We start from the raw sequence: 23,233 nt of genomic DNA, 5'->3' as shown, positions 1-23,233 counted from the left end.
CTTGACATAAAAAGATGACTTTTCTAGTTTAGCTAGATTTTCTGCACCTTCATTTATGGTTAAGACACTGCATTTAAACCTGCAGGGGTAAAAGGTGTGATTAATTTGAATTTGTGCAATATGTACACCTCCTCATTTAGTAAACTTTTTAGACTTTTTATTACATAGAAAGAAGCCAATCATGTCGTGCTTTCTTTGTAACATGCAAAATGCACGCACCGCTCGTCATTAACACTTTCTCTGGACCAGAAAGAGAGCATCTGCATGCATGAACATGTGATCATGCATATGCACAACTTTATTTGACCTTTTCTTTGTTTTTATGTTTGCCTTATTTTAACCTCCCCTTTGGGAAGCATTTAATTTCAGGTTTTTGTATGTGTGAGGATATTTTGCCTAGTTTTTGAGAAATTTGATCATCTCTAGAATGTTTTTAAAACAATTTACAGGAGTTTTTTTGTTGCTCCAGGGTCGGGTCAGCCTGAGGTTCCAGAGGAGCATGTGGCTCTTTGACCTCTCTATTTTGGCTCTGTAGTTCAAGAAAATTAATTTTTATCTTTTGAAACTACGGTAAATGCAAATTAAAAAGTAATGAAGATCGTAAAGTGAAAAACAAACAAACAAAAACACATCGCTCTGCAAGACTCCTGACCACAGTATCCATAATGTTTCAACAATCCATCAAAGGTTTCGGTTCATCGTCTAACAAATCCAGACTAAAATGTTTTGTCAGATTTTTGAGCGCCGTGTACCACCACCACTACCACCAGTTGGAGATGAATAAGCACAATCAGGATACCTACTAAAGGCACACCGTATTGTAAGGCAGATTTTCTATTTTTGAACAGATTCAAGGATTTCAGGAGCACCTTATGGTTAAAAAATATCATACAGGTCATTAAATGTAATTTTAGTTGGTTAGATTAATGTATTTCTGGCTGAGATGCATATATAATTTTTTTTCTTCACTTCTGACATCACACTACCTACAGTATTACATTTTTTGCATTGAGATGATCCTACATGACACAGGTGTATTTTATTTTGAAAGGAAGTCAGGAGAAGATATAAACTTTTATACACATGGTTTCTTTTTTGGAAAAAGGTCATTTTTCTCTATGTTTATGTTTTATTTTTATTTATGCCAAAAAAAACAATAGTCAATTAATCATATTAGCAACACTAACATAAAAACAAATTAGTGTCTTATTTTTTCTATAGGGTGAACTAAGACTTTGTGGCTCCTACTGGGTCATCATCAGTAAAAATGTATCCAAATGGCCTGTAAATGGTAAAGGATGCAGCCCCCGCCCTAATCCAAAAAGAAAATAAATCAAAATACATGTTTTTAACTGTAAAACATCTTTGAATAATCCAAACATATGGCACCACATTTTGTACTTTCTGGTCATATGACAGTAAATAAATAGCATCAATACTTGATTTCTTCCACATCTATATCAAATGATGTCGATATTAATAGTTCTGCCATAAGAAAACAAGTGAACAACACTATTGTACCATTCCACATCTTCCTCATCATTTCTGCTCCTGCAGATTTTACAGCTAATCTTGTGAATGTGGTGAAATCCACAGCAGTGTTGGCTTATGTTTGTCCCTGAGGGAAACTAACCGTCTGAAAGGTTAGGAACTCAGTGATTCATAAACTGGCTCTTTAGGCCACGGCTAACGGTGAATCATGCACTCACGCCGTTTGAGGTTGACAGAAAATCCATGTTCACCTACAGCGCGCCTTCAGTTTGCAAAACAAACCCTTCAGACGCTGCGCACTTCCATGTAATCCAGCAAGATCAGACCGCTAGACTGAAATGAACGCTCTAATAATTTCCACGAGATTAGGGACAGAAAGAAGTGAGATTATAAGGAACCTCTGGTTTCTCTCATTTGCTTTGGATTGTGTTTTGTGGTCCAGTTGGCTGGTTAATCTGGGAGGGTTACGCGAGGGCACAGACTGGAACTGCTGCCGTCTGCTGATGGATGCTTCATTCTGCTGGTCGCAGGCACACACTGCAAGCCGCAAGCGAGTTGTAGCTTTGATTGGAAAAGTTCAAATGCACTGGAACCGTTGGGATTACATGTATTTAACCGATTAATGAGATTACACTGTGGTTTTAAAAAAAAGTCTTTTTTTTTATTGAGAAACGAGATACAGCTACCTTCACAACTCACAAACATGATACCCGCTCAAAAAAAACCTCAACACTGAAACAGTTCATAGTTGGCTGGAAGTGCTTCAGCAGAACTGCAGGGAAGCTGCGATTTTGGTGCTGAAATTGGGAACATCTGCTTCATTGTGCCTGTCGACCACAGGTGATGCACGCTTCACACTTTCCATCTCCAAGAGGAAAAAATGAAAAGATATTAATGCAACAGCAGTTTTTTGCTGCACTAGTGCTGCTGTGGATTTAAGTGCTCTGACCTGCGATGACAAGCATTTAATCTGTGGGTTTAACTCAGGATAACTGTTAATCCAAACGAGGCATGTGTCTCGCTAAAGCGGCTGATCTGACGAGTGCTGCCGATTTTACAACCCAGGAAAGCAAGACAGTCGGAAACGGAGACTATCAGGTTCTTGGGGAGACGATTCTTTTGGTCTTCAAGGTGAAACTGGGAGATTTAAATCCCTGAAAAAGGGTCACTCCGCCTTCTGCCGCTCCAGAGACTTTCTGGATCTGTAGTGAGCTATGATCTGAACTAGGATGAAGGAGTTGATGACCAAGAAGAATAATCCAGCCAACCAGATCAGGAAGAATGTGTTGTAGCCCTCAAACTCTAGGAAGTAAGCTGGAGCCAACCAGACAGCCTGCAGGGGGGAGATGGCATTAAATAAGTGGAATGGAATCAGTTTTTACCCAAAAAATACAGAAGATGATTCATCCTATCAACTGATTTATCTCTGTGGCCATTATTGCTATAAATTACAACATTAAAGGCAGTAGGAACACAGGAATAACTATACAAAAACTACATTTAAATATTCAAGAATTATTATTTTACACCTAATTTAATAATAAAAAATGAAAATTCAAAAAGGCTGGAACCTAAAAGTATCAATTTAAATTCTAAAACATTCATTTTTTCACAGGAAATCTCTTTTTTTATACATGTCTGCAGCTGCTGCTTTCATCAGGACCGCAGAAAAACACGTCAGATGAAGAATTATGAAAGCTGTTTCTCACAAAGTTTAGATTTTACTTTTTTTTAATATACCGGTAATGATGAAAAAACTTCTAAAATTGTTATCATTTAAATTATTAAGATGTAAAATATATTCACACACTGTAAGCTGCTTTCAACGAGACAACAAATGTAAAACAATTAACATTCTGACTCCTGTAATGAGTTCTGTAATGTCTGCAACTGAAAATCCACTCTTTTCTATTTATATTTTATAAATTTGAAAAAATATATTAATATCCTCCAAGAATATCAAATTCAACCTTGGAGAACCCACAGTCAAATTAGGAGAGTTTTTTATTTCATTTTCTTTTTTGTTTTGTATCTCTTCAAATTTTCCTTTTTTCAATATATATTTATGTCTAATTATGTCTAATTTTTTAAATTTTATTCTATTTTGTTTTACAATTTTTTTAACTTAATATTTTTCCATTTTTTATTTTTTAAATATTTTTAATTCAATTTTATTTTATTTTTTTAAAATTATATATTTTGTTATAAAATAATTACCCCACCCCCATTTTCTTAATTTTCTTTATTTGTTTTGTTTTGGCTGATTTTGATTGCTAATTCTCTGAATGATCAACAAGAAAAGGTCAAATAAAGTTGAAAAGCACAGAAGAAAGTTGCCCTTGGGCTCTCCAGGGTTAAACTGGAGGCAGACTCGAACAAGACATCAAGGATTAACAACATTTAGTTGTGATGATCAAAGAAGACAAAGTACCTGTCCAGCAAACCAGAGCAGCAGCAGACCCAGACCCTGTTTCACTGACAGAGTCAGGTGTGGGATGACCAGAGGAAGTAGGGACAGATACCACAGGAAGTACTGCAGAGATTAAAGGAAATTGTTGAAATCTGCATAGAAAAAAGGTACTTTTCTTCATTCTGGCTGCAAATGTTACATTAATGTCTCTTTTTTTTCTGGCAGCAGCATCTTCATCCATCTTCCTGTGCACAAGCATCTGCCCTAAGTGACCCACCAACCTCCCATCCTACCTCAGCTGTGCTGCTGATGTTGTCATTTCTAGTTCTGCTCTAAACGTTCTTCAGCGCGTTTCTCTCAGCTGCTTCCTGCCTGTTCATTCATGTCATTGCCAGTTTCATAAAAACTGCATCTCACATACAGAAAAATGTCTCCACATCCAAACGGTGACGATGTTCACAGTGATTCTGATTTGACACAAACATGTGGAGGAGCCATGACATCATTACTTATGCCCATTTCAATTTAATTTTCTTTTAAATCTCTTCTTAATTGTATCACAATACATGTTTAAAAATAAATATTTTTTTAAGAGATTTGATTTCTTTTAGAAGTTCAGGAGGAAATGAATTGATGAGGTCACAATCTTTGTAAAAATAAAATAAAAAACAGAAGTAAAATAAAATAACCTTTTGGTGGCAACACACCTGAGAAGTACAGACTTTGTTGAAGGAGACAAATACGGCTGTGTGTAGGAAACAGGTGAAGGCCAGGTCTGGATGAAAAGTCCACGATGAGACCAACAGCAGGATCAGCTGGGGGAGGAAAGCTGCCAGGCCGAGCGACTGGCTCCATCTGCTGTCTGCAGCCGGAGACAACAGACGGGTTTTAACGTCTATCTACAGCTGTAGTGTCAAACATGATGAGTTGGAATACCTGCAGTGAGGTAGAGCATGTAGAAGTACGGGGAGAAGTTGTGTCTGATGTCTCTTCTGGTCAGATGGTAGAAGTACGTTTCATGGAGAAACACCCAACCATACCTGATCAAACGACAAAAGGGGCGGTTGTTAGACCTTCATGCACTTTTTATGTACAAAAAGAAGAAATCTGTTAATTTGTTAAAATACAGAAAAGATAAGGATGTGTTTATTAGAACAAAGGTAGTAGGAGTCATACTGAATCCGAAGGGTTTAAAGACCCACTGTAATGAAAATTGTGTTTTTGGTGTTTTAACATGTTGTTGTGGTGTTTTTCTGATGATAGAGAACATATATGAAGAACATTAAGCCTATTGGTATTTCTTTATTCTAACTGTTGTAAAAAAACACTGGGAAAATAGATGAAAAGATGATCGGAGTGTCTCTTTGAGTTGTGTGTTTGCGTTTTTTACTGACATGTAGTAGAAGAGCGCTGTCAGAGTGAAAAAAACTCCTCCCGCCACACTTGCAAAGAGGATCAGCTTGGAATTCAAAAAGCTTCCAACAAAGGCGACAGGCGTCCTCCAGGTCCAGCTCTGCGTGGTTCCATTCGTCTCCGTGTGCGACGAGCGCAGACTCAGCGCGATGGGCAGAGCATACGTGACGGGGTAGATCTTCATGTGAACGGACAGGCCGTACAGCGCGGCAGCCCAGGCCAGGCGCCTGACTGAGAGACAGGATCAAACCACGTGTTGATGAAGTCACTTCAAACCTTTATTTAGAATTCAAAAAGAGTTGAAAAGGGTAAACATTAAAACTGAGTGCTTGCCTTCCATACAGAGTAAAGTCCCCAGCACCAGAGCGGACAGGATCGACTCGGCGTTCCCTCGACTCGACACCCCCATAGGCAGCGGGTTGAGAAGCCACAATGAAGAAACATAGCGTGCAGTCTGACAATAGAAAACAATAAAAACAGGGTTTTATTCCCACCTATTTGAAAACAATGGGAACATCTTTGGTAAAATATTCCCAAATAATAAAATGTTTTAGAATCAGAGCTTGTGACGCTCTGAGGGATCCATAATGGCTGTCAGAATCAGCACCAACCAATGTGCAAAAACCATGAATTGATCTAGCTCTTTAACTATGAATGAAGAAAATAAAAATAAAAATAAAAGCCACAGAGAGCATGGAGTCACCTAAGGTCATGAGAATGTATACAACTGTCAACACACATCTATAGCTGACTGCTGCTGCCTTTAACAATGTGGTAGTCAAATGTGGTATACAGTTCTGCCAATTGTCCCTTTTGGGTCATTTTATCAGCTGTTATTGTATGACGACAATCCAACTTATTGTTTAAACCTGCAAGGAAAGTCAGATTTTACATTTGATGTACAAACAACTCCGGATTTGTTATTGGGTCAATACTGATTTTGAATGATTTTTATCGCCCCTAGATAGATTGTGTGCTTTCCTGGTGCAATAACAACAGGCACAAAACTCAGGCATGATGCATTTTGGGGAGTTTGAAGCCCTGAATTATATTAAGACAACCCATGATGGGCGTACGCTACAGCTATAATGCCCTGGACAGGCAAGACCTCGCCTGAATTGAATTGAGCATTGCAACAAGTGCAAGGAGAAGTTCTGATCTCGGAAGCAAAGCAGGGTCGGTTCTGCTTAATCTTTGGATTAAAAACCGCCTGGAACTACCAGATGCTCTAACTGTAGCCACATGACACGAGGACACTAGCCACCGTTTCCATGTATCTTTCCTGAGTCCGGGTAAAAGGGGGTTTTTGGGTCAGGAGCGCAAAAAAAAAAAAAAATTGTACAAATTTTGGAAACTTCTAAGATGCCTGCTTTAAAAATGACAGCGACTCTCCACTGCATCACGTGATCACAGCTGTCTTTCAGGAGTGGGACAGACCTGACAGCCGACCCCCCGCAGGCACAGGAGCTTGTAGATGAGGAGCCCGGACAGCACATCACACACTATGAAGAGGAGCTTTCCAAATACAACGGTGAGGTAGATGTTTGGGGTGAGGAGCCAAGCCAGGAGGGGAGTGTAGCGGTAAGTTGACCTGTTGTATGGAGACTGACCCTGTGGATGAAATACATCTTACATGTGAGCCGTGTAACTTTCAGTTAGTTAATAAAATGTTTCGTTTTTATTAGGGCAAAAGAAAAAGTATTCAATTAATAAAACAAATATAAAATAATATTAATAATTAAAAATTATAATAAAAACCTATGATTGAGCTTAATCATGCAAATCTCGCGATAAAAAATGCTCATTCACAATAATGTGGTGACGTCAGGAAACAGGAAGGCTAACGTTACCTCGGTGATGAACCTTGCAGCATCAGTGAACACGTGGTAGTCGATGTCTGTATACTTCACCACCATGTTCCTGTCCTGATAGTCTCCATAAACGACCAGCGCTAGCCGTACAACAAAGGAGACCGGGAAGAGGACTCGCTTCTCGGTCAGCGCAGACAGAAGTCTCTCCATCATCATGGAGCGCGCAGCTAACAAACCTGCTTAGCAGGTTGAACCGCCAGCCAGATGGTTAGTCAAGGATTCATTTCCGCAGACTGTCCTTCCCTCCTTGGAAATTTATATTTTGCTGAGCTTAAGAGTTGTTTTAGATAGTTTTAAAAGTTTAAAAACATTTTAGTAGCACATCGTTGGAGTTCAAACATTATTTCCGGAAGTTGTCTTCTTCTTCAAAGCTGCATCTTCGCATTTGTTGTGTCGTTACCACCACCTTGTGGCGTAGTGTGGGTACTGCAATATAAGTTACCTAAAAGTCAAGATCTTTGAGCTCCGGAAACCAAAAAAGACTAATAGAAACAAACATATTTGCTCCTTCTTTCCAAAGATTTATATAATAAGCACTTTTAATTCAGAGTAACTTTAAAAGAAACAACAATATCTAGTGAAGGCTGGATCCAGGGACGTGCACAATTCCAGGGGATCAGGGGCTAAAAGCAGGAAAGGGCGTAGACACCTTTTTTTCTGGTTCTTTACACAATATTATTATTGTATATTGACCAGAAAAAAGAAATGTGCAAAATCAAATAGAATATGGGAAATAACTTAGAGACACCCTCTAGTAAATTGTGTTCTGGTGTTTTTAACATGTTCTTTTAGTGCTTATCTCATGATGGAGGACAAAGATAATTCAGATTAAAAGTGCATTTTTAAGTAATTCTTTATTCAAATCATGAATCCAAAGCAGATGAAAAATGTCATTTGAAGAAGCTTGTAGTTGTCATGTAGAAGCTACAATCAGCGGGCCACATGCTCCACATTTCAATCCATCTACTTGCAGACAAATAGACCCACGTACGTCTTTGTGTTCTTCATCCAAGGCTGGATAGTTCCACAGTGTTGCTTGCCATCTTTGTTGGGTAAAGAATCCAAGAAAAGCCTTTGTGGTGGATTGAGTTAATTTCAGAAAGAAGGAACATGAGAAACTGCAGAAATACCAGGGGCACAGAGAAGAAATGGAGAAAGCTTTGAAATTGAAGGTAACAGTGGTGTCGGTTATGTTGGAGAACTCGGGGTGGTAACCGCTAAACTGGAGGAGTGGCTGCAGCACAAAGACCTCAGACCTCTCAGTCCAGAAAAGCGCAGTTCTAAGAACAGCTAAGATACTGCAGGACCCTCAAGCTCCCAATGATTAAAAAAACTGGCCTTTACAAAAGTGGCCTTTACAAAAGTGTTTCATAACTAGCATTAATTTCTATCTTGTTTGCCCACACACTAAAACCAGATTCAATCCCACATTTAATCTTCCATCTCACTGGTGGTTTTGCCATCAGAAACAGTTCACACTGTCACGGGGTAAGAAAGATTTCACCTTCATTTCTCACTCAAAATATTAAGCCCAAAAAGCAAAAAACAAGACATTTCAGCAAACCACACACTTTAATTTCAGGTGTAAAAGAGTACATGACAGTGACACGGCAGCTGGCAAAAGTCTTTGCATACATTCATGTTTTTAATCCAGTTTATGATGCATGACGGTTCCAAGGAATTGCATAAAAGAGGCGTTTGTCATGTAATTCTGTGGTTTGGGTTGAGCAGAACAGTGCAAAGGATTATTATAGATGTGTGTAAAATGCAATAATCTTGACTAGATATAAGGAGATTAGGGTAGAAGAAAGCAGCAGGGATAATGATTCATCTTTACAATGAGACAGTGCAAAACATCGATCTGTAGAAAGGCACAGAACCAAACTGGAGTGTTAAAGGATTCCTTCAACGTCACTAAGGCTCATACTCTGACGGATGGAAAATGAAGATGTGGTTTGCTCAAGGGAACTTTACTGAGGGGAGCAGTAACGGCCCGCAAACAGAATGCTCATGGAGCTGTTGTGTCTGATGAAGAAGAGGAAGGGGTGGTCAGCGATGAAGACGTCAGTGGAAAAATTCTTTGCACAGCCAAGCATCATGAGCGCGGCGGTGGCGGCAGCCGCCTCTGTTCCCTCCTCGTTGACCTCCACAAAAGCCTTGTGGAAGACTTCTGACAGCACCAGGTCATTGGCTGGAGACATGCCTGAGGAAAAGGGCAGAAGATTCCCAGAGGATGAGCTTAAGGTACATATCAAGTTCCATCTGAGGTTCAGTGAAGCTCCAGCTACCCACCAGAGAAATCACACTTTGACATGTCGAAAGCGTCCGCCATGCCCATGCTGACCAGGACTTTCTTCATGTCATACTTCTGCTCCATCTTGAAGCGAGGGAAGCCCACCCTGACCTCCACCTTTTTCATCATGTCTGGGCGAGTCCACTCCATAAAGTTCTCGTAGGTCAGGGCCTTCTCCAGCTAGAAGGCAAACATCTGCTTTGTGCATGTTTTGCTGGGTTCTTGGTGAGTCCATGTGCAAATGCAGGCCAATCCTACCTTCTCCAGGCCGGTGGTGCTGTCCTCGATGTCAGTGGGCAGGAAGACCAGCATGCTTAGCTCCTTGTCTTTGTAGGGCATCTCAAGGATCTATTAAAAAGAGGGAAGAATTCCTGTAAGACATGTATTTAACTGAACTCAATGAAGCGGCAAGAAAGTCTAATCTTTTTATTTTTTTGAGACCCACTCCAATAAAAATTGTGTTTAACAAGTTCCTTTGGAATTGTTTTCATGATGGAGGACATATATTAAGAAAAGTAAGATTGAAGTTGCATCTCTGAGTATTTCTTCATTAAAATTGTTGTGAATAAGGTGCAGAGGAATTTCTGCAGTCTGAAAAAGATCGTATGTGTGACATTGAAAATATACCGGGCCGCCAGCTCCCTGCTCCGCTCCATTCTGATGCATCCACTTGCAAATAGATCCATGTTCATCGTTGTCTGAGCTGGAATCTGGATCTAAACTGTACGGCTGGATTTACAGATCCAGTATTTCTGTTGCACCGGTAATGTTGGATTGGAGGTGTGAGGGGCTGTAAGCTAGTGGGAGAGCGTAGAAACAGATGGATGATGGGAAGTAGGAGCAGGCATACTCTGTACCGCCAACAACTCAGAGGTGAATTTCTAATGAGATCCTGCTGCTCTTCAGAAACTATGTCTTAGAAAACAACTCTAGCAAAGTTTATAGAGTAAAATTGCTTTTGTTGAAAGATCAAAGCAGCAGTGATATGACTACAACGGAGTTTTAGGGCCACGGTGAGGAAAAAAAGTTTCGAGAAAAAACTCGTCGTCGAAAAGTCGAAATGAAGTTTCAAGATTAAAGTCGAAATGTTGCGCGAGAGAAGTGAAGCTGAGTCTTTCAGGAGTATTCAGTGTTATGGCTAATGTTAGTGAGCTAGCGGCTTTGTACTTCAGAGTTTACGACAGAGTTTTATGGCCACCAAAAAAAAAGTAAATTTAAGAGATTTTATCTCGTAAATTTATGAGAAAAAATTCATCGATTAACAAGTGGAAAACACCGAAGTTGTCTGTTTATTGGAGCTTGAAGATGAAATATGTGGAGCCTTTTGTGAAGCTTTATTTCCGGATTATTATAGGTTTAAAACAAAGAGATTCTGAACCTTTTGGTGAGTCAAAATCAGATTATTTTCACTGGAGCCGGCTTTCCGAGGTTCAGTGTCAGTAAAGCGGAGTTTTATATGTAAAATAAGGAGCTCAGAGATACGTTTGGGTGTAGAGGACTGCTGCAGCCTTTATTTTCCTTTTCATTCACACAACCTGAAGTTCCTCTGTCACCTTATGTCATGAACCTGTCATCCGAACACCAATGCGGAAGTAAACAGTTACCTACGCCCCCTCCTGCAGATGAAGCGTCCCGCTTCATCATTAAAAAACAAAGATGAGTGAAAATAGTCTTTTATATTAGCATTAGAATGTCGAAAAAGGCAAAAAGGGCTCCTCAGACGGAAGCATCACACAAACAGAGAGATCTTGTCTTTGGTGGAGGAAGAAAAGATTCAAGCGAACAGCTGCAGGGACACCCGATGGCTTCATCGGGCTGCAAACCAACCATCAATAAAAAAAACTTTAATAAATTGTAAATCAAACAAATGAGCTTCCAGACATTTGGAACGTTATCAATAAACATTTAGCTGACCTGTTCAACAAAGTTTAGTCGGTCTGATCTGCTGCTGCGCGGCGTTCACCTGCTGCTCTGGATGCTCACTTCCACTTTAATCTCGTAAATTTAAGAGATTTTTTCTCATAAATTTACGAGATAAAATCTCTCTCGCGCAACATTGCAACTTTAATCTCGAAACTTTATTTCGCCTCTTATCTCGAAACGAGTTTTTTCTCGAAACTTTGTGTCGAGAAAAAACTCGACACGTTGGCCAGAATTTTTTTCCTCACCGTGGCCCTAAAACTCTGTCGTATATGACACACAAAGGGCAGAAGAAAAGAAAAAAAGGAAGGCCTCTAATAATTAAAACAGTTTGAGTCGATGTAATACGTCCTTCTGACTGAAAAACTATAAGATTCTACATGACAGGGTTACCTGGCAGTTGATTTCAGGGATGTAGGTCAGAGGAAACTTGGATGTCCGGTACATCATTTTTACTGTCTTTTTAGCATTCTGAAAGCAAAAGAGGGAAACACAATGAAAACAGGCCCGATTAAGGGGTTTGGACCCACACCACCTTTCAATAAAAAAGAGGTCAAAGGTTTCTGAAATGAAAGTAGTGGCTAAATGTGAAGGATAAAACAAACAGGATATGATCTAAGAAAATATGATAATGTTAAGTGTTGCTGTAAATTAGAGACTTGGGTTATCTTTAAGCATTTGCTAAGAATCAGATCATAAAGTTCCATACATTCTGTCACATACTGGGTCTTTTCTTCAATAGGAAATAACTTTTTTACTCAGAGTCCAACATTCTCACAATTTACCCACTGAATGTTAATAGGAGACATCTGTATTCAAATGAATTGTAGCGTTAAAAACAGTGTCTTTGTTAAGGTTCTTTATTTAAACTAAAGACTATTTTCATAATACATTGTTCACCTGTGAATGATCGTCCTATTTATAAAGCCAGACATAAAACCTTTCCTCTGGTCTAGTTTGGTTAAATATGTGTTTTAAAAAAAATGTTCTTACGGTCTTTTCCATTTTCACTAATTTTGTTATCATTACTCTTTTGCACCTATACATTCTCCTAAGATTTAAAAAGAGATGGAACTCAGATTTATTTCAATATTACCTTCAGTTCTGTCCACACTGCTCTATTAAATCAATTTATGCAGACAACTGGTTGACTATAAGAAAGAATTTGATAATAGAGCAAACAAAGCTAAAGGTTGGTCAGTACAAGCTTTAACCAAACAAAACTCAGAATATGTGTAATACAAATAATGTATTTAAAATTGTTTTTACCAAGATAGCTACTTAAAGCCTCAAACCCTAAGAATCTGGGTTTTGTATTGCAGTTTTCCTGCTTTTTTTATGTCCACATAATACTACTTTGAGTGGACAGGATGATAATTTGTGCACAAACTTGTGCGCTCAAGATGCTGGTAAATTGCTCATTTGTGACCAACAAATACTTGTTTGTGGGCATAAATGATTATTTTGAGGGAAACATTTTTATTTGCTTATTTATTTTTTGAATGTCACATTCAGGGCTCCGTAGATTTTAAAACCACTCAGCTCCTCGTCAGTCTCCTGTCAGCTGCAGAGTTACCTTGTTCAGTCGGAAGTCAGCGTCACGAGTATTCTGCGCATCAAACTTCTTGTTCCAGTTGCCTTTGAAATAGATGGCATTGACCAGCACAAGTCTGGTCAGGTTGTTCAAGGAACCCTCGGCGAGGATGTCTCTGATTTTACCTGAAAAACAAAACAAGTTAAGGCAAAGACACGGTTAGATCTGTATCAGATCTAATCAGATTACACTGCAGATCACTTCAAATGAGGATCATTTATGAAACTAAATGGACTTTGGAGTTGAGTGAAGTGTGTTTGTTCAGATGTTTTTAGGTTTGTAGACCACCTTGTGTCTGTTTCTCCACCCAGGTGTTGATGTTGAGCCTGGCAGCTTCAGAACCCTGCATGAAGTTCACCTTCTCCAGCTCTGCTTTGTAGTGCTTCCTGCTGTTTCCCAGGAACTCCTAAACAATAAAAGCCTTTGCGCTTTATTTTGTAGCTTTGCATTCTTTGAAAGAAAATTTCTATCAGTAACGCTGTGACCTCGTAAAGGATTAAATGGGATGGATGACAAGACAAGGTTTTCATTCATCACATTTTCTCCTCTGCTTCTACTGTTTACAAAAAAGCCAGTTTGTCAAACACACCTCGACGAACTGGTAGGTCTGCTCTCCAAAAAGCCTGTTAGCTACACTCAGAGCGTAACTGGCCTTAGGCTTGTTGAGCTGGCCCAGCAGCTCAGCAAAGCTAGCATGGACCTGATCCTGGGAATCCCGGAGTTTCAGGCTCTGTGGAGATAAATAAACCACAGATGTGAGAAAATCTGTTCTGATGGACTTTCTCTGCAGGTTAGATTTTAGTCCAGAAATCTTTAAACAAGGAAGAAAAAAAATGTTAGTAATTCATTTGGTCAAAAATGGGAAGACAATTCATGAAACTTGAGTTGTTTGTTTTTACAAATCATATAAAACACTTAACACAAAAACATACATCATATAAAAGCAGGAAAAAGAAATCCATAAACCAAACCTGTGTGGTCAACTTTTACAGAAGCTGACCCACAGGCTGTCCCTCCACCACGCTGTTAGCACGTATAAAAAAAAAGAGTTTATCTTTTTAAATGACATCATTGTGTTGCAGAACTAAAATGTTTTGTTGACAGAATTAAAAAAAGAAAGTTTGAGAGAGTTCCCTGCAGGTTTCATCAAGTGTCAAAAGGTCAGAAAGTGTGAGCAACACATTCCTGTGGTTTGTGAAATCCTGTGTGACTTACAGGTGGACGCCACAGATAACGCTATCTAAAAAAATCCTAATATATCTTAGATATAATTTTACTAATATAAGGCCTTATAAAGGATTCAATTGTCTCAATGGGTTAAAACTCCTGTCAGGATTTCCAGGATGCGTCTTAAGGCTGGTCGTAAATCGCTTTAACCTCTGCTAGCTATGTTGTGGGAAAATGGGAAAGTGCTAATTCATAAAGAAATTGTTGGAAAATTGCAATTATTCACAGCGGTTAAAGCTGGTTAGTGGAAATGGCTATGAAGCCATTTTCAGAAAACTAAACAGTTTGCTGAAAATTATTTCAACTTGACGCGACAGGGATCAAGGAGGTCAAATCTCATGTGCAGACTAAAAAATGGCAGACTGCAGATGTTTTGTTTCATTTTTGCGCCCCCGTTAGCGTTCAGTTTCTGCCACCTTCACTTGAGCTGGCAGACTGGCCTGGCCCTTCTGCTGCATCTGCATCATCTGCTGCGCTCCTTTAGCCTGCTGCTGCTGCCGCTGCTGCTGTTGCTGCTGCTGCTTCCCTGCCTTTGAGAAGCAGAGAACCTGGGGGGTGCAGTTTACAGCCACCTGAATTAAACATTTCTTCCTTTCTTTGCTCCAAGAATCGGGTTGTGTGTATTTTATTTTAAAATCTATTTAATGTCTATGATGCAAATATGCATCAAACCAATTTTTTTACTTATATAACCTTAATGTAGAATCAATTTGAAAGAAAAAAAAGGTGAAATAAATTCAGGCATCGAGGGGTTAAAAGTACCAAACTAAAACCAACTTTGGAACTTTCCCTTCATTATTTCTGTATTTTTTAGCCATTCAGCCTGAGAAAGGCTTTTTCCATTATACCGGCACCCTGCAGGATAACAAAGCAGTGATGATGAGGAGGAATGGGTGAGCCGTCATTGATGCAGCCGGTAGTGAGGTCAGTTTACAGACAAAGTTTCTATTTATAACCTGACATACAGGAAAAAGCAAAACAAAAAACCTGCTTTACTGAAGTAGTTTACCTGGTTGAAGCAGAGAGACTGTGGGAAACTTTGATCAGACGCACACAGTCAGACATTTACACAAAAATGTCAACAACAAAAATCTATAAAACTATAAAACTATATTTCTACAAGACCCCAAAAGAAGAAAGATACCCAATATTTTAATGCAAACATTTAATTAAACTAATTTATAATTTCTATTTTCTATTGCACATTTTGCACCTTTGTAAAATTTTTGGTACTTGGTATATTGTATTCTTCAGTTTTGTGAAATTATTTTATTATTTCTGTGAAATTATTAACAATGCATGTCAGCACTGAATAGTGAGTGGCTTTTTTCATTTCATTGTTTACGCCTATGATGCAAATTGTACATGTGCACAGTGACAATAAAGGCATTCTATTCTATTCTATTCTAAAATGCTATACTAGATTAAACATTAGTTGATTGCACAGAAGGCAAAAAGGTGGAGCCTAAAATGAGAGTGGAACCTTTTTATTTGGACACAAAACCACAAAAATAGAAACTGGATCCTAAGATTTTTAGAGCAAATATTTGGAAAAACAAGTGCAAACGTTGTAGCACCTCTGCTGTTCATGGATGCAGATCCAGATTTTTAAAGTTCTCTCAGAAAACCCCTCCCTGCCAAGGCTTCTGCTGAGTAGCAGTTTATCAATTCAGCATTTATTGACAATTATTGCGGTGGCGCAGTGGTTAGCGCTCTTGCCTCACAGCAAGAAGGCCCCCGGTTCAAGTCTCGGCTGGGGGACATGAAAAACAGAACATCAATGGGGGACCTTTCTGTGTGGAGTTTGCATGTTCTCCCCGTGCATGCGTGGGTTTTCTCCGGGATCCCCGGCTTCCTCCCACTGTCCAAAAACATGGGTTCATTGGCAACTCTAAATTGTCCATAGGTGTGAGTGTGAGAGTAAATGAATGTGTAATTGAGGATATTCTACCCTGCAACAGACTGGCGACCAGTCCAGGGCATCCCTTGCCTACGCCCAAGTGGCCGGGATAGGCTCCGTCAACCCCGTGACCCCGAAAGGGAATAAACGGTTAAGAAGATGAATGATGAATATTATCAATCAGTTTGCAAATCCCCATTACAATTTATTTCAATATTTCTTTCTTTTTTATTAATTTATTTTAAATGTAAGGGCGTTTCTTACAGAATCAGAGAGGATTGTGGGTGTGGCACAAATCTCTTCCAAACAGTCGAAGCTGTTGAAAACATTGGATCAAATCCTGAATGCTCTCAGGTCAACTTTGATCTCAACAGCCGTTCTTAGAAACTCCTGTTTTATGGCTGCCATTAGCTTAACGACCAACGGAAACAAAAGTCATTTGTTGAGGACCTTTAGATTGAAAAATCACCCATAAATCCTCCATAAGTACTGCTTTAACAAAGCACAAAGGAGACAACTCTGCCAAATGGGTTCTGTTCTTTTCCTTAAAATCAGGGTTAATAGTTTAAATAAAAAGGACGGCCAATCTGGAGGCATTCGATGAGTCAACTTTGAAACGGCTTATGGGGAAGTCGGGCTGCAGCCAGGTCTGGTACACATAACTGATAACATACACAGAATATGTCAGTGTAAGCAGCTTTTTATGGCTCGCCCTGTTTTGCAATCTGGATCATGTTCCTGTAATAACCAACACAGAGAATGCATCATAAGAAATGCTGAGCGAGTGAATGCTCGCACTCCACTCACAGTTGACGTGGCATTATGATGCTTTGACGCCCAGCTAAGCTGCAGAGGCATGTAATATAAGTAAATGCATCACCAAGGGGTTTGGAAACCAAAATGTGTGGGGGGGGGGGGGGGGGGGGGGGGGGCAGTGCGTGATACCTTAGTCATCTGTGAGGCTGTGGTTCCTCTGGCTCCCAGCATCACCATGGCTAGAGCGGAAGAGATGCTGAACGGAGAGTAGAACACGTTTGCCATTTTGTCTTCGTTACTCAGCTGTTTGAACAAGTCCAGAGAGAACTTGGTGTTGGCTTTGGAAAGAGTGTTCAGGGAGGCCATGATTTCCTGCAAAAAGGACGAAAAATAGACAGTTTACATCTTTTTTTCAATGTTTTTTAATGTTTGCTACAAAAACGTTTTAAACCCAATTCTGCTATATTGCTGGGATTGTTTACACCTCACACATTAGATTCTGATAGTAAAAAAAGATCAATTACATTTTTTAAATAGATTTGTCCTCTTAGAGGTGTTAGAAAGTAAAGGTTCTTAGACCTCCAAGCACTGACTTTAATGTAACATTTACGACACAAATGAACCAAATACAAAAATGATTTTAAAATCTAATGTCTGAGACAATCACAAAATATTTATTAAAAAATTCAAGCTAAATAAACATCTGAGAAATAGATGTAATAAAAAATTATAACTGAAGTTTAAAAAAGGAACTCGTCTGTCAAAAAAACAATAAAAAAATTCAATCATCCAGTTAATTTAATCTTTATTTATAAAGCACTTTTCATGCCTGGCAACACCACGTGCTGCACGTCAGAATAAATATTCAAAAGCAATGGCGCACAGGTAAGAAAAACTGATTTCAAGAATAATTTGTCTCCATTCTACCTTCTGCACATCCTTTTGTGTGTTTGTAATCAGATGAGGTAAATGTCCGATCAAAGTGAAGAATGTGTTCACAGACACAAACATCTGATGACTGGGAGGAATCGGAAAACCACTATCTGTTTATGTCAACTCTAGAAATCCTGTAACAAGTTTTTTTGTTTTTGTTTGTTTTACAAGATAAAATGTCAGTAAAAAGGTAAGGATTAAAGGCTAATGGTTGCTGATATCTACTTTATTAACATTTTGTGCAAAAGCATGTAACCTATTTTTTATTAAATTTTTTAACTTGTCTTGTCCAACAGCTGGGCAGACAGATGAAAGCTGACGGCCTCTTGTGTTGGACATATTTTACTTTAACAAGAGGGGTTATTAATCTTCAGACAAACCAGAGGTATGTCTGAATAAACCCTTTTTGTAATTGAGGCCAAACTTTATTAATTTCAATCATGTTTGAAAATCTTTGGTGTTGGACCGGATGGAAAAGGAAAGGAGGGAAAAAGAGAGAGGGATGTTAGAGAGAGGAGGGGATAGGAGGGTGATAATAGGAGGGGGGGGGGGGGTAAGACCATGAAGCAGCATAAAGCAACAAGTTTACTGGATGTTTATCATTACGATAAGGTTCAAATGTAGTACAAATCTCACAGGGCGGGGCCTGTCCACACACACACTCAAATGTTATCAACACACCTGCTAGCTGCAAAAATGTCCACATGTCAACATGTACACAAAACACAGTGTTCACACACACATACTTATGCCCTCAAACTAGTGTGAAATATTTCATTCATTCAATCATGCAAACTATTAGTGCAAAGGTGAGCTAACACCCGTGCTCAGGTGAGTGTTTATGTTCCTCTAAAATGGATGGTGGAATGTGAAAAGAAGGAAGGAGAGTGCCCAGCCATCCCCACACCAAGACCCCTGCCGAAGCAGCAGCGGCAGCCAGAACCCCCCAACGCCACACGGCAGCAGGCAGAGAACAACCGCCCCCCGGGCGACCACATCCGCCACCCAGGCCAGGGCCAGCAGGACCGCCGCGAGGCCCTCAGAGCAAGAGAGCAGGGAGGCACGGAGGGAAAGAGAGCGCCGCCCCAGCCCAACCAGGAGAGCAGCCCCCCCGCCGCGCCGTGAGGGCCCAACGCAGGGCCCCACCCGAGAAGGGCACCCACAGCTCCAGACGAGCACCCATCACCACCTAGGAGCTCTAGGCATCCCCCTGCCCCAACCCCAGGTACGAGCCAGGACCCCCCAAGGGAGACCCGTTCCGCACTCCAGGCAGCCACCCACCCGGCCCACGGTTGGTCCAAGAAGGAGCAAGGCAGGGGCCAGCCGCCCCCACCCAGGAGGGGAGCACCCCGGGGGGTGTTTTAAACATGGCCTGACCAGGCTCGGCCACAGTTGGAAATTTGGCCGGGCCCAGCGCTCAGGGGCAAGGACCAGAACCCACCCCACAGGGATACGGACACCCCCGGCTCAGGTGTAATGTGAACCCTCTCCCCGCACGGAGAAGGCACTGCCGGGCCCAGGAAACCGGCACCCAGGGGACACGGCCGCCGTTGCCAAGGGCCCAGTACCCCCCACCAGGGATGGGGTAGGGGACAGATGGTCCTAGGTCCCACCTTCCTTGCAAAATGTGTGTGCGTGTGTTTGTGAGGGTGTGTGTGTGCATGTGTGTGTGTTTATGTTTGAATGTATATTTTGAGGAGTAAAGTGTGTGTGTACTAGGGGGGTTCAGTTAAAATTGGCGGGTAGGGCACTGAGGGGACATCTCCTGATTACTCACAGTGATGTCCCCTCACCCTCCCCACCAAGGGGCCGTAAATATCTAAGGTGAGGTTAGAATTGGCGGGTAGGGTGCTAAGAGGACATCTGCTGCTTACTGGCAGTGATGTCCAAGCACCCCCCTTACCTACCCTACATGTCTAAGGTGCAAATAAAACCGAGAGAGGGGGGGCCCACTCCATACGGCAACCATGGGAGGGGGACCACTACCAAGTAGCCCCCCCCCCCCCAAGGTGCATCGCAGGCTAAACCCCCCTCCCCCTATAATGAGATTATATGAGGAAGGGGGTAAGTTGGGGACAGCTGGTAGACTGTCCCCTGGTGGTCAAACAGCGGTCCCCCAGCCCCCCAGAGCAGGGCCCCCCGCCACCCCCCCCCCCCCCCCAGCACAGGCAAAGGGACCCCCCCCCCAGGCCGAGCCAGACCACCACTCCACCCCCCCCCCCACCACCACCACCACACACCCAAGCCCAGAAGACCGCGCAGCGCCCCAGCCCGCCCCACCCAGGTACTGGACCCGACCCCCCGACCAACGGAGCCCTCATCGCCCCCCACCGGGCACCGGAGGCCCCAACCCCCACCCCAAACCATGGCAGTAAGGCAAGGAGCAGCGACGACCAGGCCCCCCACCCCCTAAGTCATGGAGTTAGCTATGGGAGCCCAGAGAGACTGAATTCTTTCAAAGTTTCTTGAACTTTGGGCTGACATTTTTTCCAAGCTGATATGATCAAGCAGCAGATTTCTGTGTTGACTTATATTTATATTTTTCTTGTTTTTCCAATTTATTAAAATATTTTTTAGCAATACAAATAGTTATGAAAATGATAGATACTAATCCTCCTTCTACATCGATGGCACTCATGTCACCAAGCACACAAAGTGACGGTGAAGCTGTGATGGAAACCTTAAGCCAGACTGATAGATCGGCACATACCTGCTGCCAGAGAGCCTGGACAGGCGTGCAGAACCACAGTGCATGCATGTAACTGTTGGGTAGATTACTATCACAGTGCTAACAAATGTCTGAGTTACTGAGACCCATCTTGAACATCCTCTGTCCAGTGTAGTAAATTCTGTGTAGAGTTTTGAAATGGATTAGCGGCAGATTTGGACTTTTTGTCAGTTTAAAGGTGTTTAGACAAAGTTCTGACCAGAAGCTTTCATCTGTGCTGATGCTCAAATCTGCATCCCATTTTGTTGTCGGAAGTGAAATATTATTATCTAAATTACATAAAAGTTTGTATATTTTGGAGAGAGTTTTATTCATTGAAAAATTAATGAGAGAGGTAACTGCTTCTGGTAGCTTTAAATCAATGTCTTTGTATGTAAACATTTTAGTAATAATTGATTTAAGTTGCTGATATTCCAAGAAGTTATGTATTCCATGTTTGTCTTGTAGTTCTTGGGGAGTTATGAATCTTCTATCAATAATTACGTGCTCTAGTTGTTTTACGCCCCCTGCTTGCCAAGCTGGGAAGTGTATCATTTTTTTGTTTATAAGGATGTCCGGGTTTTTCCAGATGGGTGTCATTTTGCACGGTTGAATTGAGGATTTTGATATTTTGAGAAATTCCCACCAGGCTGTTAAAGTAGCGTTTATATTAATACTTTGAAAACAAGCCTGTTTTTTAACTGTTTGGCTAATAAATGGTAGATCTGACAGGTTGATCTTTTCACATAGCGCCTGTTCCAAGTCTAACCATGAGTTGGTTTCTGAATTATTTTTTAACCATTTTAAGATGTATTGTAATCTATTTGCAAGAAAGTATTTGTGGAAGTTAGGTAATTCTAAGCCTCTACAGATTTTTGCAGATTTTAAAGTTTTTAGACTAATTCTTGCAGATTTATTGTTCCATAAAAAGCTTGATATGGATGAGTCTAATGTTTTGAACCATTTTAGTGGCGGTTGTGTGGGAATGATTGAGAATAGATAATTAACTTTAGGTAAGATTTTCATTTTAACCGTGGCTACCTTGCCCATAAGGGACAGAGGCAAGTTGGTCCAGCGTGTTAAATCGTCCTGTATGTTTTTCAGTAATGGGGTGTGGTTAAGCTGCACCAGTTCTGATAGTTTGGGGGGAAAATAGATACCTAGATATTTGATATTTGCTGATTTGACTGGTATCGTGAGTCTTTGCTCCGCATTAATGTTCAGTGGTAATAAAACAGACTTATTCTAATTAATGGAGTAGTCTGATATGGAGGAGAATTGAATTGAAATGATTGTTGCTGTGTTGTTTACAGACTTCCTGTGACGTCATTTCTGGGTGAGCTATTCCCAGTGCTAGTCTTGTGTGACTGCTGTCCTCTTGTTTGGCATTAGCCTGACTACTATTGCTTACTCTAAGGGTTATCTGGGTTAATATTCACATCTAGTACCTTTTATTAGCGAATACACCACTGTTAAACCGCTTGCTGTTCACTTTCTCATTTTGCTAAATAGACCACTTCTCTTTACCTAAACACCGCTAGCCTTAGCTTAGAACCTAGCATGGCCACCTCTCTTTCTGTCTCTCCTCCTTTCTCCTGCCCCATGTGCCATATGTTTAGTGATGACCCTGCCTCCTTTAGTGAAAATAGCGGTAGGTGTGTTAAGTGTAGTCTTGTGTTAGACTTGGAGGCCAGACTGGAGGAAGCTAAGCCGGCTAGCCAGGTCGTTACTCGCGGGTCGCGCTACCAGGGCTAACTTAATTAGCACCCCAGCGCCCTCCCAACAGCCGGGAGACAGTCAGGGGTTTGTACCGGTTGGGAGGAAACATAGTGCTAAACGCAAAGACTTAGAGCACCCGAGACTCCACGTTAGTAATAGGTTCTCCCCCCTCAGCGACACACCCGCTGAACACTCAACTCTGGTTATAGGCTCTTCTGAAGTTAGAAAAGTGGAGCTACCAGCGGCTACAGTCAGGTGTTATCCGGGGGCCAGAGTTGGTGACATCGAGGGGAACCTTAGGATGTTAGCTCAGAGTAAGTCCAGGTTCCGTCGAGTCGTGATTCACGCAGGCGGTAATGATGCCCGACGGAGACAGTCAGAGGTGGTTAAGTTAAACGTAACTTCGGGGTGTAAACTGGCTAAGACGATGTCCGACACTGTAATTTTCTCTGGTCCCCTGCCGAACTTAGTCAGTGATGAAATGTACAGCCGCTTTTCATCATTTAACCGCTGGCTTTCTAGATGGTGCCCAGAAAACGGCGTTGGTTTTGTGGACAACTGGAGCGCGTTTTGGGGGAAGCCCGGTCTCATGCGGAGAGACGGCGTCCATCCCACCCGGGACGGTGCCGCTCTTCTTTCTAGAAACATTTCTGCTAGCCTTAGTCTGTTAACCTGACAATCCAGAGATGAGACCCGGGCGCAGAGCAGCAGTGTAAAACGCTCCTCTGAGCCTCCCTTAGGGTTAGTGTCGGTGCAAAACCCATGCAGGGAAAGTCAAGCAGGTTCAAGCTTTAGCTTATGTGCTGAAAGACAAATGAAAGGAGCGCGTCATAGAAACCTTAAAGTGACAGACAGCAGTTCTCACAAGCAGAATTATGATGTCATTAAATGCGGTTTATTAAACATTCGATCCATTTCCTCCAAGTCCCTCTTAGTCAATGAGTTAATCATTGATAACAACCTTAATCTTTTAGCCTTAACAGAAACTTGGCTCCAACA

At 41.2% G+C, this 23,233-nt stretch overlaps 2 protein-coding genes across 5 annotated transcripts in view; both read right to left on the bottom strand.

The window, feature by feature from the left end:
- Positions 1–2,130: 2,130 nt before the first annotated feature.
- Positions 2,131–8,725, bottom strand: pigm (phosphatidylinositol glycan anchor biosynthesis, class M). The gene is made up of 8 exons (XM_004080921.5): positions 7,165–8,725; positions 6,752–6,925; positions 5,648–5,768; positions 5,296–5,545; positions 4,838–4,941; positions 4,609–4,763; positions 3,923–4,024; positions 2,131–2,824 (listed from the first exon to the last, which is right to left on the bottom strand). The coding sequence occupies exons 1-8, from the start codon at positions 7,339–7,341 to the stop codon at positions 2,657–2,659; spliced, it is 1,251 nt and encodes a 416-aa protein (XP_004080969.1). The 5' UTR covers positions 7,342–8,725; the 3' UTR covers positions 2,131–2,656.
- A 13-nt stretch (positions 8,726–8,738) lies between these two features.
- The window catches only part of LOC111946616 (leukocyte elastase inhibitor-like), a 33,254-nt gene continuing 18,759 nt past the window's right edge, over positions 8,739–23,233 (bottom strand). For 3 of the 4 annotated variants that reach the window (XM_078938402.1, XM_023950109.2, XM_023950111.2), the window contains 9 exons: positions 17,065–17,247; positions 14,636–14,767; positions 13,582–13,722; positions 13,281–13,398; positions 12,975–13,117; positions 11,792–11,869; positions 9,737–9,826; positions 9,478–9,658; positions 8,739–9,388 (listed from right to left, as the gene is read on the bottom strand). In XM_078938402.1, coding sequence (XP_078794528.1) covers positions 9,156–9,388; positions 9,478–9,658; positions 9,737–9,826; positions 11,792–11,869; positions 12,975–13,117; positions 13,281–13,398; positions 13,582–13,722; positions 14,636–14,767; positions 17,065–17,241 — 1,293 coding nt within the window. In that variant the 5' untranslated portion in view covers positions 17,242–17,247 and the 3' untranslated portion in view covers positions 8,739–9,155. The remainder of the gene's footprint in view (positions 9,389–9,477; positions 9,659–9,736; positions 9,827–11,791; positions 11,870–12,974; positions 13,118–13,280; positions 13,399–13,581; positions 13,723–14,635; positions 14,768–17,064; positions 17,248–23,233) is intronic. The other variant, XM_023950110.2, reaches the window with a different exon arrangement.

The sequence above is a fragment of the Oryzias latipes genome, chromosome 20, assembly GCF_053564925.1.
Source record: "Oryzias latipes strain Hd-rR chromosome 20, Olatipes_Hd-rR_3.1".
NCBI classification, from domain to species: Eukaryota; Metazoa; Chordata; class Actinopteri; order Beloniformes; family Adrianichthyidae; genus Oryzias; species Oryzias latipes.
The sequence above is the reverse complement of the archived record's forward strand: the minus strand, read 5'-3'. Positions and strand labels throughout refer to the sequence as shown.

Bases quoted from the DNA above. Each gene is read 5' to 3' on its own strand.
- pigm (XM_004080921.5), bottom strand. From the start codon at position 7,341: ATGATGATGGAGAGACTTCTGTCTGCGCTGACCGAGAAGCGAGTCCTC. The intron at 5,769-6,751 runs GTCTGTCCCACT...TTCTATTGTCAG, and splicing joins TGCGGGGGGTCGGCTGTCAG to ACTGCACGCTATGTTTCTTC. The intron at 5,546-5,647 runs GCAAGCACTCAG...CCTGTCTCTCAG, and splicing joins GACTTTACTCTGTATGGAAG to TCAGGCGCCTGGCCTGGGCT.